This window comes from Rissa tridactyla, chromosome 3 (assembly GCF_028500815.1).
Source record: "Rissa tridactyla isolate bRisTri1 chromosome 3, bRisTri1.patW.cur.20221130, whole genome shotgun sequence".
Lineage (NCBI taxonomy): Eukaryota > Metazoa > Chordata > Aves > Charadriiformes > Laridae > Rissa > Rissa tridactyla.
Genome location: NC_071468.1, coordinates 24,171,374 through 24,184,889, shown reverse-complemented (window position 1 = coordinate 24,184,889; position 13,516 = coordinate 24,171,374). Strand labels below are relative to the sequence as shown.

The 13,516-nt window shown below is 38.8% G+C and overlaps 1 protein-coding gene across 3 annotated transcripts in view; it reads left to right on the top strand.

Annotated features, from left to right (window-relative positions):
- Window positions 1-13,516, top strand: part of KCNK2 (potassium two pore domain channel subfamily K member 2) — a 148,538-nt gene that overhangs the window by 127,541 nt on the left and 7,481 nt on the right. For all 3 annotated transcript variants that reach the window (XM_054195404.1, XM_054195402.1, XM_054195405.1), the window contains one exon: window positions 3,972-4,111. In XM_054195404.1, the coding sequence (XP_054051379.1) occupies window positions 3,972-4,111 (140 nt within the window). The remainder of the gene's footprint in view (window positions 1-3,971; window positions 4,112-13,516) is intronic.

Here is a 13,516-nt window from a genome sequence, read left to right as displayed (position 1 = left end):
GTAGAGTACTGAGGTATTTTAGTCTCATTTAATGTCACCGAACTGGAACGCTTCACCTGGTGGTCATAGCAGCCCAGTTGTTCTGCTCTCGCTACGTGATATTACTTAGCCGGCAGAAAGACCTCTACATAAAGAAATCGCTGTCATGCTGAGCAAGAGGCGTGTGTCGAGCATCCCCTAAGAGCTGTGCGCTCTCCCGCAGGCTTTGTGTCTTTTTTTGGCATTTGGAAGTGCTCTTTGCCACCTCAGGACTTCACGTCCATAATAGGGGCTGTCTGGTGTGAACCATGCAGCTTGCTTTAAGCTGAAGTCAGCGTGCCGTGTCTTGCTCAATTTCTGTATAGGACAGCGTGTGAGGGCTGTTGTATAGCTGTGCTTTGTATTCTGAAGTAGCTCTCCATTTGCCACTGAGTGGCATCAAGTAACTCGTATGGCCTACTTACATTCTCTCTCGCAGACAGTGCAATGTTACCTTGTCCCAAGCACGCTGCTTTTCCACGTCTCCGCGTAAGCTACCTTTCTCCTTCCCTTTTTGCAGTCCTCGGAGGTAATTCCTTTCAAGCTGCAGGGCTGAACCTCCATATTTCTTTGAAGGGGGACAAATGACGTTTCAGGATTATGCCACTTGGCCAGGTTTGTCACAACAGCGATGGTGGACAGCTACTCATTCTGCAATTAAAACTGTGTTGGGATTTAATCACGTTTCTATACCCAGAATAATTTGTACTGCTGATAAAAAATAATAAAGGCATTTCCTTTTTTGAAGGGCCAACTTTTGAATAACACAGAAATTGTGCCGGTAAGGAATTAAGATACTCAATGCCAATAGCACTTTCTGTTCTCTGCTTCTCCCTTTGAAGCAAAAATGCAAAGAAAACCAGACAACCTTACAGAAAGAATTGCATGGTTCTTTTTTTCCCGTCAGTTAGCTGTAGAAAGAATGGGGAAAAGAGTGGCAACAACAAATAAAAGTAGTTACTTAAAATGTACTTGTACATTACTACATTAAAAATACATGTATTTGGAAACCTGAGAACCAGAATCTGTCCTAATGCACCCCTGAAATCTTCTCTAGTCCCACCCTTCACTAAAACACAGAGATTTTCACCTCAGTAAGAAATATATGTTTGGGCCATAAAACAACCTATGCCTTCCTTCCAAAGTGTTGAAAATCCCAAATAATTTAAAAGTTGTTTGGCAGATGTGAGAATGGTGGCAGCAGCAATACAATAGCCTGTGATGAAGATGGGTGGAAAAACTCTTTGATTTCTCATAGATTTCAATGGACTTTGGATCAAATCTTAACCACAAAACATCTCAGCGGTAAGCTGTGTCTGGTCTTGGTAAAAGATTATGGCAGCGAGACTTTTAGTCAAAGAGTAAACACACTCCAGTTGGAAAATATATGTCGTCTTTATTATGGTTGTAACCTATTTCAGATAGAGGTCAAACAAAGTTGGAAAAAAGTTTTTCCCCTTGGCCCACAAAATTGGTTTTGCCAAACGAACAACAAAATTGAGCTTCTGCCTTCTCAGCATTTTGCTTCCTGAAGGGTATATAAAATAATCTGCTTTGCAAAAGAAAGATGATAGCATTATTAAGTCAAAATTATGCTATGAAAAATCCATGCAAATGTATCACGTTGATATGCTTTTAACAATGTTACCAGTAAAATCATTAGATGAATTATCTCATATTCTTCAGTATAAATACATTTACCTATACATACTCATATCCAAATACATTCATACCCATTTATGTGAACTGTAAATCGGTAGTTAATGAATTCCATTTACTTTAAATTCAGTATAGTTGACTTTTGATCGTGTTTTCCTACCAGTGAAATCCTATTTAATGACATTCCCAGGTAACTGCATTATAGCACTCCATGACGTTTCAGCATCACAGGAGACAGTAGTTATCTCAGGACAAACATCCTGAGGTATGTCATTCTCTCTCTCCCTGGTGTTCCATTAAATTGAGACATCACCCGAGGAGTTCTTGAAATTCAGAAACTCAACAGCCAATGAAGATTTCAGCTGTTCAGCCTATTTCTAGAGGGTTGTTGACTGTCCATTTCTAACTTTAGGAAAGCTGAACTCCTTTGGGCATGGATAGATGGAGCCATCTCCTGGCCAGACAGTAAAGAAAGCTCTTGATTGAATATGAATGTGTCCTAACTCCTGCCCTCATAATTAACCTTGCTGTAAACAAATTAGGTATAAACTGTGAAGGAAATGCTCCGTGTAGACTTGCAGAGTTAGGTTCCAGTTTCAGTTTATAAACTGAACACATCAAAAATTAGAAGCCAGCTTGGTGGATGCTTTATATGATACTTTCTTGTGCACTCTATGAACAGCTGGAGAAGAAGGTGAAGCACCGAGCATGGTTCATTACTAACTCCTGATAGAGCAAAGGCATGATAGTAATCAACCATTTGTTTGAATGACAACAAATTTTGGGTGAATCATCCTTACCTGTTCTACTGGATTGCCGTGAGCTGGATGACTTTAACAGATCACCTCATTTCTGATATTTGGTTTGTCTTGGTCTCTGACAAACTGAACCCTTTGGTGGCTGGCAATCTTCTGTTCCAGACAGAGCCCTGACTTCTACCTTACTTGTGAATGTGCAGGAGTCAAAGTATATCCATTTTTGCAATGTGAATTCATCTCTTGCGTAGTTGAGTAAACAACTCCAGCTCAATGGATCTTATTGATGAAAAGGCTTATTGACATGAGAATTACAAATTTCTGTCTATGAGGGCTTTCATACAAAGATAACTATCAGTAAAATTCTGTGTTATTTGCATGTAATCTCTGTGATGATTAGATAATAACAGCCAGAAAAAAACATTACTCTCATGAAGAGTTAGTCTTGTTACTGTAACAAGGTGCTTGATATTTTGGGGGCAGTTTTCCTTTGACTGTTCCAGTAGAGGATGCAGATACATAAAACAATATATTATGTACCCATACAGACTACTTTAATGTGCCTGAAAAGGTTTTACTGTAGAGTTTCTTCAGTTGTGGGCAGATGTGCACATCAGACTTCTACTTGCAGCAACCCAAACTAAGAACCTGATTTTATTTGTCGTAATACAGCTGAATTGCAAGTGTAAGGTTTCTGTTTTATTGTACTGCAAGATGTGAAATGTGAGTTGTTTTGTGTTGTCGAGAGCTCTGGATGAACATAACTTTTTTTGTGTGGAAATAAGACATCTGTTCTCTATAGCTGTATTGTACCTGAAAGCTCCATTGAAGACATCTCTGAAATTTATCCTCTTTTACTTTAACACTGGAAGGAAGGAAGTGACTGGTGCTTATGTCAGTGGGATTCAAAAAAGCTGCCTTCAGCTGACATTTATTTTATCCACCTTGTTTTGAGTATGATCAGTTCAGCTCAAATCCCTGCACCCTAGTTTCCTCTTCTGCAAAATGGAGTTGATAATGTTTGCCTACCCAACAGGGACACTTGGTAATGCAGGTGCTGTTCTTCTTTACTGGGGCTAAAGGATTCATGTAAGTATTAAGATGGGTTTCAAAGTCATTACAAAATCATATTTCTCAGGATATGAACACATTACGTATTCCAGAACAATACTTAAAATTTGGCACAGCATTGTTATTTGGAGCAGGTGGGAAGTCCTTTCGTTCAAGCTCTCCTCTATGACCTCTACCTTAAATAATGATATATCAGAAGTTGAATCAATTTGTCTGTGTTCATTTTTGAATGATTAGCAATCATTTCTAAAATTTGCATGTTCCGAATTGTGTTTTCAAGAGTGGATGAATTTAGATCATCGTTTCTTCAAATTCAACAAAATGTTTTGCTATGAGTTTTTGCCTGGGTAAGAAATGGAAGAAGTTGTAAGAAATATCACTGTTTTTTAAGGAAAATAATTAATTTTAAAACAGTTTTGTACCTATAACTATGAAGTCTGCTTTAATTTTAACTGTGTTGTTTTTCAGGGGGATCAGATATTGAGTACCTAGATTTTTATAAGCCAGTGGTGTGGTTTTGGATCCTTGTTGGGCTTGCTTACTTTGCAGCTGTCCTCAGCATGATTGGAGACTGGCTAAGAGTCATATCAAAAAAGACAAAGGAAGAGGTAAGAACATTTTGAAAGGGGAAGAAATACTGCTTTTTTAGAACTTGGATTAGAAGTCAGATGAGCTTATAGCTGCTTTTGCTCTTAGGGCGTAGGTCAAAGCTGTTTATGTATGAAGTATATGCTGCAGCTCAAACTACAGCAAACTTTGCAGCAGTCTAGTCACACGTACAGTGATTTTTACATGGCTGCATATAAAATTAGATTAAATGTATTATTAAATTAAGTGTATATGCACAATTGCACCTGATTTACAGGAGAAAATTCTCTAAAAGCATTATTCTAGACAATAGAATGTAGTCCTTAATTTTTGAGGCAAAAATCATTCTGCTTTGGTTGTTTCTATATGGGATGCAGGTATGTATAAAAACAAAAAAAACCAAAAAACCAAAACTGAAAAAAAAAAATCAAAACCAACCAAAAAAAAAAACCCCAAGCCAAATGACCACATCTCTAAATAGTTATATTCAAGATAACTTTGATCATTTTATAGTGGTAAGAGAATAAATGTTTCATATCATGCAAGGTATTGGAATGAATTATTTAAATATGCCTGGGTGTATTTTACCATAATATTTTCAGCAGCGTGTCTAGTTATTTCTAGTCAGTTGCATTGTTTTCAGTTCAAATACATTTTCACTTGTAAATGTGTATTTATCATTCCAATGATGCTATGATATTTTACTGTAAATTTTGTCATTTAAGAAAATGTCCTGGTTTTGAAAATGTTGTAGGATAAATAAAATTTGCTTTGATTGCAGCTAGCACAGTTCAGGATTTATTAGAAGTTTGAGAAATAAATTAATGTCGTTCTAAGCAACATATTATTTCCCTCTAATTTAACTTCAGTTCCTCTGCACGCATCAGTTCGTTTGTATGACTCAAATATAAAACCTCTAATTTCTTTTTTTGATGGAATGAATATGTTGGTTATTGTGCAGTGGCCTGCTACTTACATTGTTTTAAATTGTTTTCCTAGCTGTGGGGCACGGCATCAATGCCTAGATGTAATCCTGGCAATCCTTGGGTTCCCAAAGACCTTGCTATGAAGGGTAGCTTACCCCTCTATACCTTCACTCAGTCCAGACCCTCAGGGTCCCTGCCGCTTTCTGACCGGAGGGCAGCAGTGACGGTGACAGCAGGCAGGGGGACGTGAGCTGGGCGCTTGGGCAGGATTAAGCCCACTTTGTGAGGCATGTGGGGGGGGGCAGCCCTTGCTCGTTGCCCTGGCCATGCTCATAGCTCTTTATAGGTAGAGACAGCACTTTTACCAGGCATTTCGCAAACACTTAGCTCCGGAGCAGAGGACAATATTTATTTGACCAATTTCATTTAAAGAGTATCATCTTTTGCCTCTGTGCTGTAAATTTGAAATGGTATTTATAACTTTCCTTACACAACGAGCTTTACTAGTGTCCTTCACAGATACGGAGCAGCACGTATCACACAAGCATTCCTATTTGCAAGTTCAAGAGTTTGCAGGATCATAATTTTGTTTTCTGGAAAAGCACTGAGGGCGTCTTTCACACCGAACTCCATGATTTACAGTGGCTGCAGGGAAACCAATAGATTACTTCAAATGCCATTAACCTGCACCGTTTTTCTTCATTATTTTGAACTTCAGAACTAGGTCAGTCTAGCCCATTTTTCCCTCTGCGCTAGGAATAAGTAAGAGCTGGGCAAGCACATGTGGTGTTTCCCCTGTGCGCTCTTCTGGTGTCTAACTGCTCTCAACTTGGGGCATTTCCTAAACTGCATTTAGTTTCCCTGGGCTACTTGTTTCTGGATTCTTGAAAAAATGTGGTACAATTGAGGCGCTATGATTTGGGACTATGCAAAAATACCTTGTTCATGCATGGTTTGCTGCATTTCCTCAGACATTGGTGACACAGTCTAGTTCTTCACACTACTTCCTAGAATTAATCTGGTCTTTAATCTCACTTTTCTCATTCTTGTCTCTTTTATCCAGACAGTAAGATGCTATTGTGACTATATAATTTTACATAGCACACTCAGGGGTTAATCTTGTTTAGAGTGTCTCATTATCCATATTATTACAATGATGATAATATATTAAGAATGTTTGAGTTTTGTAATATCGTGTTTTTATTTTATACTGAAGCTATTTCAATGCAGATTAAGTTTGGAAAAGATATAAAGAAGCATGAATTGAAAAAACTTATGGATTCCTTTACCACATTAAACATATTCCTATTTTTATCAAGTAAAACTCCATTTCCCAAGTTACAGAGCAGAGTGCTATGCCAGACTTTCTTTTCTCAGGCACCAAGAATGTATGCCCTATTTCATCTTTCCATTCTTTTTCACCTTTGTAGCCTAAACAAGCGTATTCATTTTGTCTACAGAAAGGAAAACCTCATTCTTCAGATATATCCAAATTCTTTTGGCTGATGCAGGTATTCAGGATTTTGCTGTATACAAGTGTCTCGTGTTAGGTTAGATTAAAGATAGACATAACGTAATTGGTACCATTTGTTCAATTAATCGTATCTCTGATGTTCAGAAATCTCCTCGCAACTTCTTAAACCATTGTTCAGGCATGTCTCAGAACTCATAACAAAGAAAATGTTTTAGCAGTTTAAAAATGCTACAGTTTTAAAAATGACAGTGACCAGTTTGAGAACCGAATTATGGCACAGCACAAGTTGTGTGCGAGTTAGAAAATTATTTCTGTATTCTATCCTAATGATACTTTGTAGAAAGTTAGTTATATAAATACATGGCATTTTGCTATAAGATTGGCTGTGTTTGAATAGAAGCGTTGTACAAATATTCACTTCACAGGTAGCATTCTGTGATAAAAACTGCTGCTCTTAGCTCATCCTTACTATGATCCTTCCTCATCCTAGGAAAATTTGAGTGAAGAAGCTGAAGGAGTTTAGTGGAAATGTAGTCATCAAGTCCCCTCTATGCCAGCAGAAGCCAGAAGAGACTGAATTTCTTATATTGTCTGTTTTTTCAGTTAAACCTAAATTTACGATGGTCTGTTCCAGCTTCTATGGATGTAGATTATAGTAGAGGAACCTATCTGGAGTTCAAATAGTAGAAATGGGTGCAATGGAAAATACTAGTTCTAAGCATGTTTTTTAACTGCCTTTTAAGGAAACATTCTGTCAGTCCTTGGGGAGATAGATCGTTACACCTAAAGGTAGCCTTTGAAATTAGAAACAATATTTATGCACTGAAATCTAGTGAGAGACAGAGGCTATGATAAAATCTATAGGACCATAATTAATGCACTCTGAAAACTGAAACAGTTTGATATATCCTAGTTTGATATATTCCTTCACAAAACTTACTGAGGGTATCAACACCTGCAAGTAAACAAGATTTTGTGTAGGATTTGTATCTTACCTTCCATACCATTAAAAAAATAGTAGTAGCCTACCACGTTTTAGATGCAGGAAGGAGCAGATCATTCAGTAGTGATCGGTTGTGTTGGTTTCAGTGGTCCAAGACCGAGGGCTGACAGCAGCCAAGTCTAGGGATTGTACCAGAGTCGAGGATGAAGACAGGTTGCAAGTGTCGAAAAGCCCTTCTCTTTACTTCCCCTCAACAACCAAAACTGTATATCAACCAAGGTATTTGATATCTCTTTTGATAGGCAGCCATGATAATCTCCTTTTTGCCTTTTCCTGTAGTCTAAAGTAAAAAGTAGTTTATCATAGCATATTTAGGGTGTGTGTTGTGAAAGGAAACCTCCGTATTCCAGGCAGTGGGCATGCTGATAATGAGTGTCACCTCATATCTGTAGTCCTGTTCGTGTTTTTCTTGATGCAGTTGCAGCGTTCTTAAAAGCAGTTTACGTAAGACTTTGCAGTAATAATGCATTTCACTGATTCAACAAAGCATCTGGTTTTTTTCAGGATACTACCAGGAAAGTTTGCCATATGCAAGTGGAACTGAGACAAAAAAATCTGATCAGATGTGCACTGATCCACAATAATGCTGTATTTTGATATTAAAATCCAGATAACCAGAATGTCTGTCAGTTGCTCAGGTGGCTTTTGTCTCCTGAAATACTCTTGAGAGTTTTGAATGCATCAAATGGGGAGGGAAGTGAAAGACAAGTAGAGACAGAAGTGGGAGTTTTAGAAGGATAGATCTGCTGCTGGAAGCAGTTCATACAGTAAGATAGATGAAGTGTCAGAAAGTCACTGGAACATGCTGTGTGCTATAATCTTAAGTAGGCGATCTGTCTCTGAAGTTCAGCTTCAGCTGCACTAGCTTGCCTTAAACTCCCTCCTCTTCATTATTCTCTATACTCTGATTACTCAGAGCACTTTTAAAGTCTTCTGATTTTAGTCTCTTTGGAAGGTAAAATTTCCACAGGATTTTTTCCTTGTCATATTTTCCTTTTACTTCAGTGTGCTGCAGCTTCTGAATTTCAGCGTTTCCAATGAAAATGCCTACCCAATCAAGATTCCTAGTCATTTGGGCTATACATTTCACATTCCTCTTTTTAAAATTAAGTGCTTATGTCCCTTGGCCTCATGGTATTCTCTTTAAGCTCTAGTCCAGACTCCATTCAAGTCAATGAAGATGGGATTCATCTCCAGTTAAGATATCAACATCTGACCTAGTCATCTACATTACCTTTATAGTCAGTGGAAGGAAACGAGTGTTTCTAGCATCATCCTTTTGAATTTTTTAAGGCATCTACAGTATGAGATGCATCCTGGAAGAGCCTGTTCTCTTCACTGTATATCAACGGTCCAGGTGACTGACTCATGTTAGACACCGGCTCAGTTTGCACAAGTGATTTTTCATGCTGAGTTGTCTTTCTTTTGAATTGAACAATATTGATCTAGCTTTAAAAACTGAGCCCAAAATTTCATGAGAAATAGCACATTCACTTCTTGTGGAAATTAAAGAGGCAATTTTTATCTTTGATATTTATAAACAAATTAAACAAATTTGACTGATCTGAATCCTCATTCAGTTTAATGTTCTTGGCACCAGTGGCAGAGCTGTCACTCATGTCTGTCAAAACAGAATTAGGCTTGTCATGATGATGCCATGGAGATTATCACACTCCCTATAATATTTGTTGTATTTTCATTTTACTAGCTTCAGGCTAAAGGTGCTCACCTCTCATAAGGGTCCCAGCCTAAAGAGAACTTGAACCCATCTCTCATATCCCCCAAGGAGGGACCCTAAATGTAGGCTGTATGCATGAAAAGATGAAAATATGAGCGTGCTCAAGTAAAAAACAGTTTTGTGAGGTTTTAGTGAGTTGAACTGGTATACAAGGCAAACAGATAGGCCTCAGAGGCTGTTTGGTGAGGGTGTCTGACCACGGAGGAGGAAGGATAAGTTCTTTCAGTAACGGTGAGCTCTTAACCTGGCTCTCGCTGTTTTTTAAGAAGCAAAATCCATTCGCTTAGAAATGAAGGTGGTAATAACTGTTCAGCCTGGTGATCAGAGGCTTTTTACAAAGGTGAGCCCAATTGCCAGTCCATTGTGCATTGTTTTAAGCGAGATGAATCAGCTTCTGTTGAAGAAAACAACCATTTGTGCTTTTTCTTTTCTTACAAAAAAATTAAAAAACAGTTGCAGTAGTTTTAAGAATTAAGTGGATATTCAAGTTCAGTGGGTGGGTCAGACTGACTTGATGGAATTCTGTTCCTAAAAAGCACTGAATCAGAAATATTTGTGGGAGACAGTCATGGTGTGAGAGCAATTGCATGTGGGGCCCTTTTGCAAGGCAATGATTAATAGGGGTGACACAATTCTAGGATGTGCAAGCAGGGGATCGTTGACTTTCTGTAGGAAATTGGTGTTACTGCTGCAGGTGTTATTAATAAGGTATATTACCAGAAAACAGTTCCTAGATCTGTGGTCTAAACTTTGGAAGAATACAGTACGCTACAAAAATGGCAAAAGAGCCATCTGAAGAGAAGTCTGTCTAACATTTAGAGTTTTTTACAGTCCATCCAAGATATACACAAAAGCGTGTATGAGACAGAATAGCCACATTCAAAAAGGTGGTTGTGTCTAATAATTTCTATGAGATGGGGGGGGGGAAATATAAAATCTTCCTACAGTAAATACAGCCATAGGTCTCGTCAAATTTGCCTAACAATGGTACAAAAATGACCCCAAAAATGAAAGATGCGAGTACAGTCCCTCCATAATGTCTCTGAGTCTGAGATGTATAAAGAGTGGTATCGGTGTAAGGAGAAAGCAGAAACGGCTGACCTGGTTTTGAATGCAGTTGGATGTCTTCCCTTTGCAAGAGATGATAAGTAATCCCGGTGGTGTTCTCAGTCCTGCCCTAGCAACAGTCTGTAATACCGAGTTTCCATATTGATCGCTCTTTTACAAGTACACTGTAGTACTATGTGCAGTAATGAATGTGAAAGAACATGTTGTTCTGGGAGTCCCAGAAAAACCAGTCTGCTGATGTTTTTTTACGCTTTTCCTGAGATGTCTTTCCTCATAGCTTTGCGTACTTCGGACATGCGATGCCTGCTTAACTTCACATTCGACACACACACATAAAGGTAACATCTACACTGTTACCATTTTGGTGCGGTTTATGTTTATATCATGCCTCTTACCCGGGCATATGAAAGCCCTTTAGAGGTGGCTGTTTTGCTATTGCATGTTAAGTATCAGGTCCCAAAGTGATGCTGGGGTGGTGCTGGTTACAAGAGAGGTGAGCAGCGGGGCACGCTGTGCCTGCCGAGGGCAGGGGGGCACTGTTGGCGCCTGGCCTGCCAGCCCCCACGCCTGGCCCTGCTCTCCCGCGGTGCCCCCCCTTGTCTCACCCTGCCGACTGCATGGGTCAGGGGAGGTGGAAATGCTGCCAGCGTGGGCCGCGTGCAGCCAGGTGGTGATGGCGAGAGCTATTGAATTTGCAAAAAATAAAACTGGAGCAAGTGACTTATACTTCATAATAAGAGAAATTGATTAAAGATAGCTCCGTTATAGCAGTGGCATTTCTTGGAGCTAATAACCCATGAAGATTCCCTGAATGTACATTATCATGGTTTATATTAGGAAAATTTGATTTTTGGAGACAAGATGTAGTTGATCCGTTAGGTTACTCTGACAAATATATCTGTGATTTAACTCTATTGACAAAGTGATATTTAATCTGGAATCTGTTCAGCCCATATCTTCATGATTAACATTCCTAAAAACTTTACTTTTTTAAGCTATTATCTGTGCTGGGATATTGTTAGGAAAAGGCGCCAAAACTGAGTGTGTATGCATTTGATAGCTGTCTGATGGACAAATCCCCAGACAGAGCCAGTTTAGCAGAATATCCTTGCATCTTCAAGAAGAAGTATTGATGGTGAGGAAACTGCTTTGCAGTCATGGATAAAAAGGACTGAAGAAATTATGGAATTCTTTCCTTTACAAGGGATGAGTGCAGTTGTAATGCTAGGGTTGAACAACCAAAGTGGAGCTTTAATATTTCACACAAGTATCACTCCAGACATTGACATTAGAAAGTTAAGAAATAAACAGTTTTTACTGGGATGTGACCGTATAGTTACAATAGCCATTCCTTACTCAGTACCAAATCAAAATTTAAAATCCTTTTTTTATGTTTCCTTTAGCATATCTTTATAAGCTAAAGAAGTCCAAGGAGTTTATGAAACAATCATTGTTTCTTTCCTATGGGAGAAAGTTGCGACAGTCTTTCAGCTGCCTGTGGCTTGGGTTTCATTATGCTTCTAGTATAATTCTTAAAACGCTTGCTATTTCTGGCTGCAGCAAAGTCATTGGCTGTGTAGTGCAGACAGAGAATACATGCTGTTCTCCTGAATCACCTTCAGCTCAGCTGGTAGAGCTTTACGTAATCCTAAATAGTTTCTTGTGGTTAATACAGGTGGATGTCGTTCACTCTCATCAGGTTGAAAAGAGGGGCTGGATGACTCTCTGAGGTAGATGAAACAACTAAGCAGAACAGCTGATTTTGATAGGAAAATGTCAGCATCTTTTTTTATCTTTGGAAGTTATTAATAAAGAACATTAGGGACTGAGATAATCAGGCCAATAACTTGTGTACAGTATTGAGAGACGCTCACATGCAGCTCTACACAAAGAGGTGTCTGATGGGCAAAGTTCAAGAATAGTCCTGAGGAGGTACCTAACACAGGAGCGTTCATATATTTGGAAAAAAAGAGGCGTAACAAAATAAATGTGATGACTGTTAGTATATCTGGTTCTGGTTTTGTAGACATGGGTTTTTTATATTATTCTGTAGGCTACCTGTTTTTATTTTGTTGAATCAGACCATGATAGAGCAAAAGGGCCATTTCTGTATGCGCCATCTGTCACATCTCCACAAAACATATTCCCACAGCTGCCACCATAGATGTTCCTCCACAAAAAAATAATCAAAATTCATAGGGTCTCTGCATTCCCATTGGAGAATGTGGTTTATTTCATCCAAGGCATCAGATGTGCTCATGGAAGTTATGTGGGTGAAACCAAACAATCATTGCTCACCAGAATGAACTCACAAACATTACTTATTACAGGACTGAATAATCCAATTTCCAATGGGAAAGCATTGTTCCCAAAACATTTCTGACCACCATGGCTACAAAAATACAAATGTCTATGTAATTTAAATGTCACTGCAGAAGATGGCAATTTCACAAAATAGAATCTTCTCCCCTCTAATATTTGCCTGAAAAACAGAGAGACGTGTATACCAGTCAGGGGAACCAAAAAAGGGATCATTTACTGCTTCATTTGTGCCATTCACTTTGAAATTAAAGTCTGGTAGCTTAAATACCTGGTGTAGAAGAGTTCTAAGAGAACTCTAACAGAACAGAGCTCCTAACAGAATGAAGGAATAGGAGGTAGTGATTAAACACCTGGGAAAGCTCAGCATAGGGACCTGTGGTATTTCTGTGTTGCATTTTGTTACTGTTTTCTTTACCTTTAAAGACAAGTAGAGCACAGTCTTTTCTAAATACCTGTCCACAGATTACAGCACAATGGGGTTTGGGTACTTAATGATAACACTACAATTACAGAAGTACTAAAAGACAGATAATTGGGGTGGGAATTTATTTAGTTGGACTTTAAATGACATTCCCTTAACATAGAGGAAATGCACAGGCTTCAATAAAAATGTCTGCAAAACTTGTCTTTTTCTCTTCTACACTCCAGTCTTCTCCAGCCTATAGACAACTGATGGAGGGAACATAAATTTGCGGCCAGCAGCGGCTTGGGTGGGAAGAGGTGGTGTATGCATGCCCAGAGCTGCAGGAAAGTGAGATGGAGGATAGACAAACCCGCCCACTCACGCAGGGAATCAGCCCACCCAGCAGCTGCATTGTTAAACCCATCAAACCTCGCCGTACCGACATTATTTTAAATTTTGTTTTTTAAGTGAGTCTTTGAGAACAATTTCTG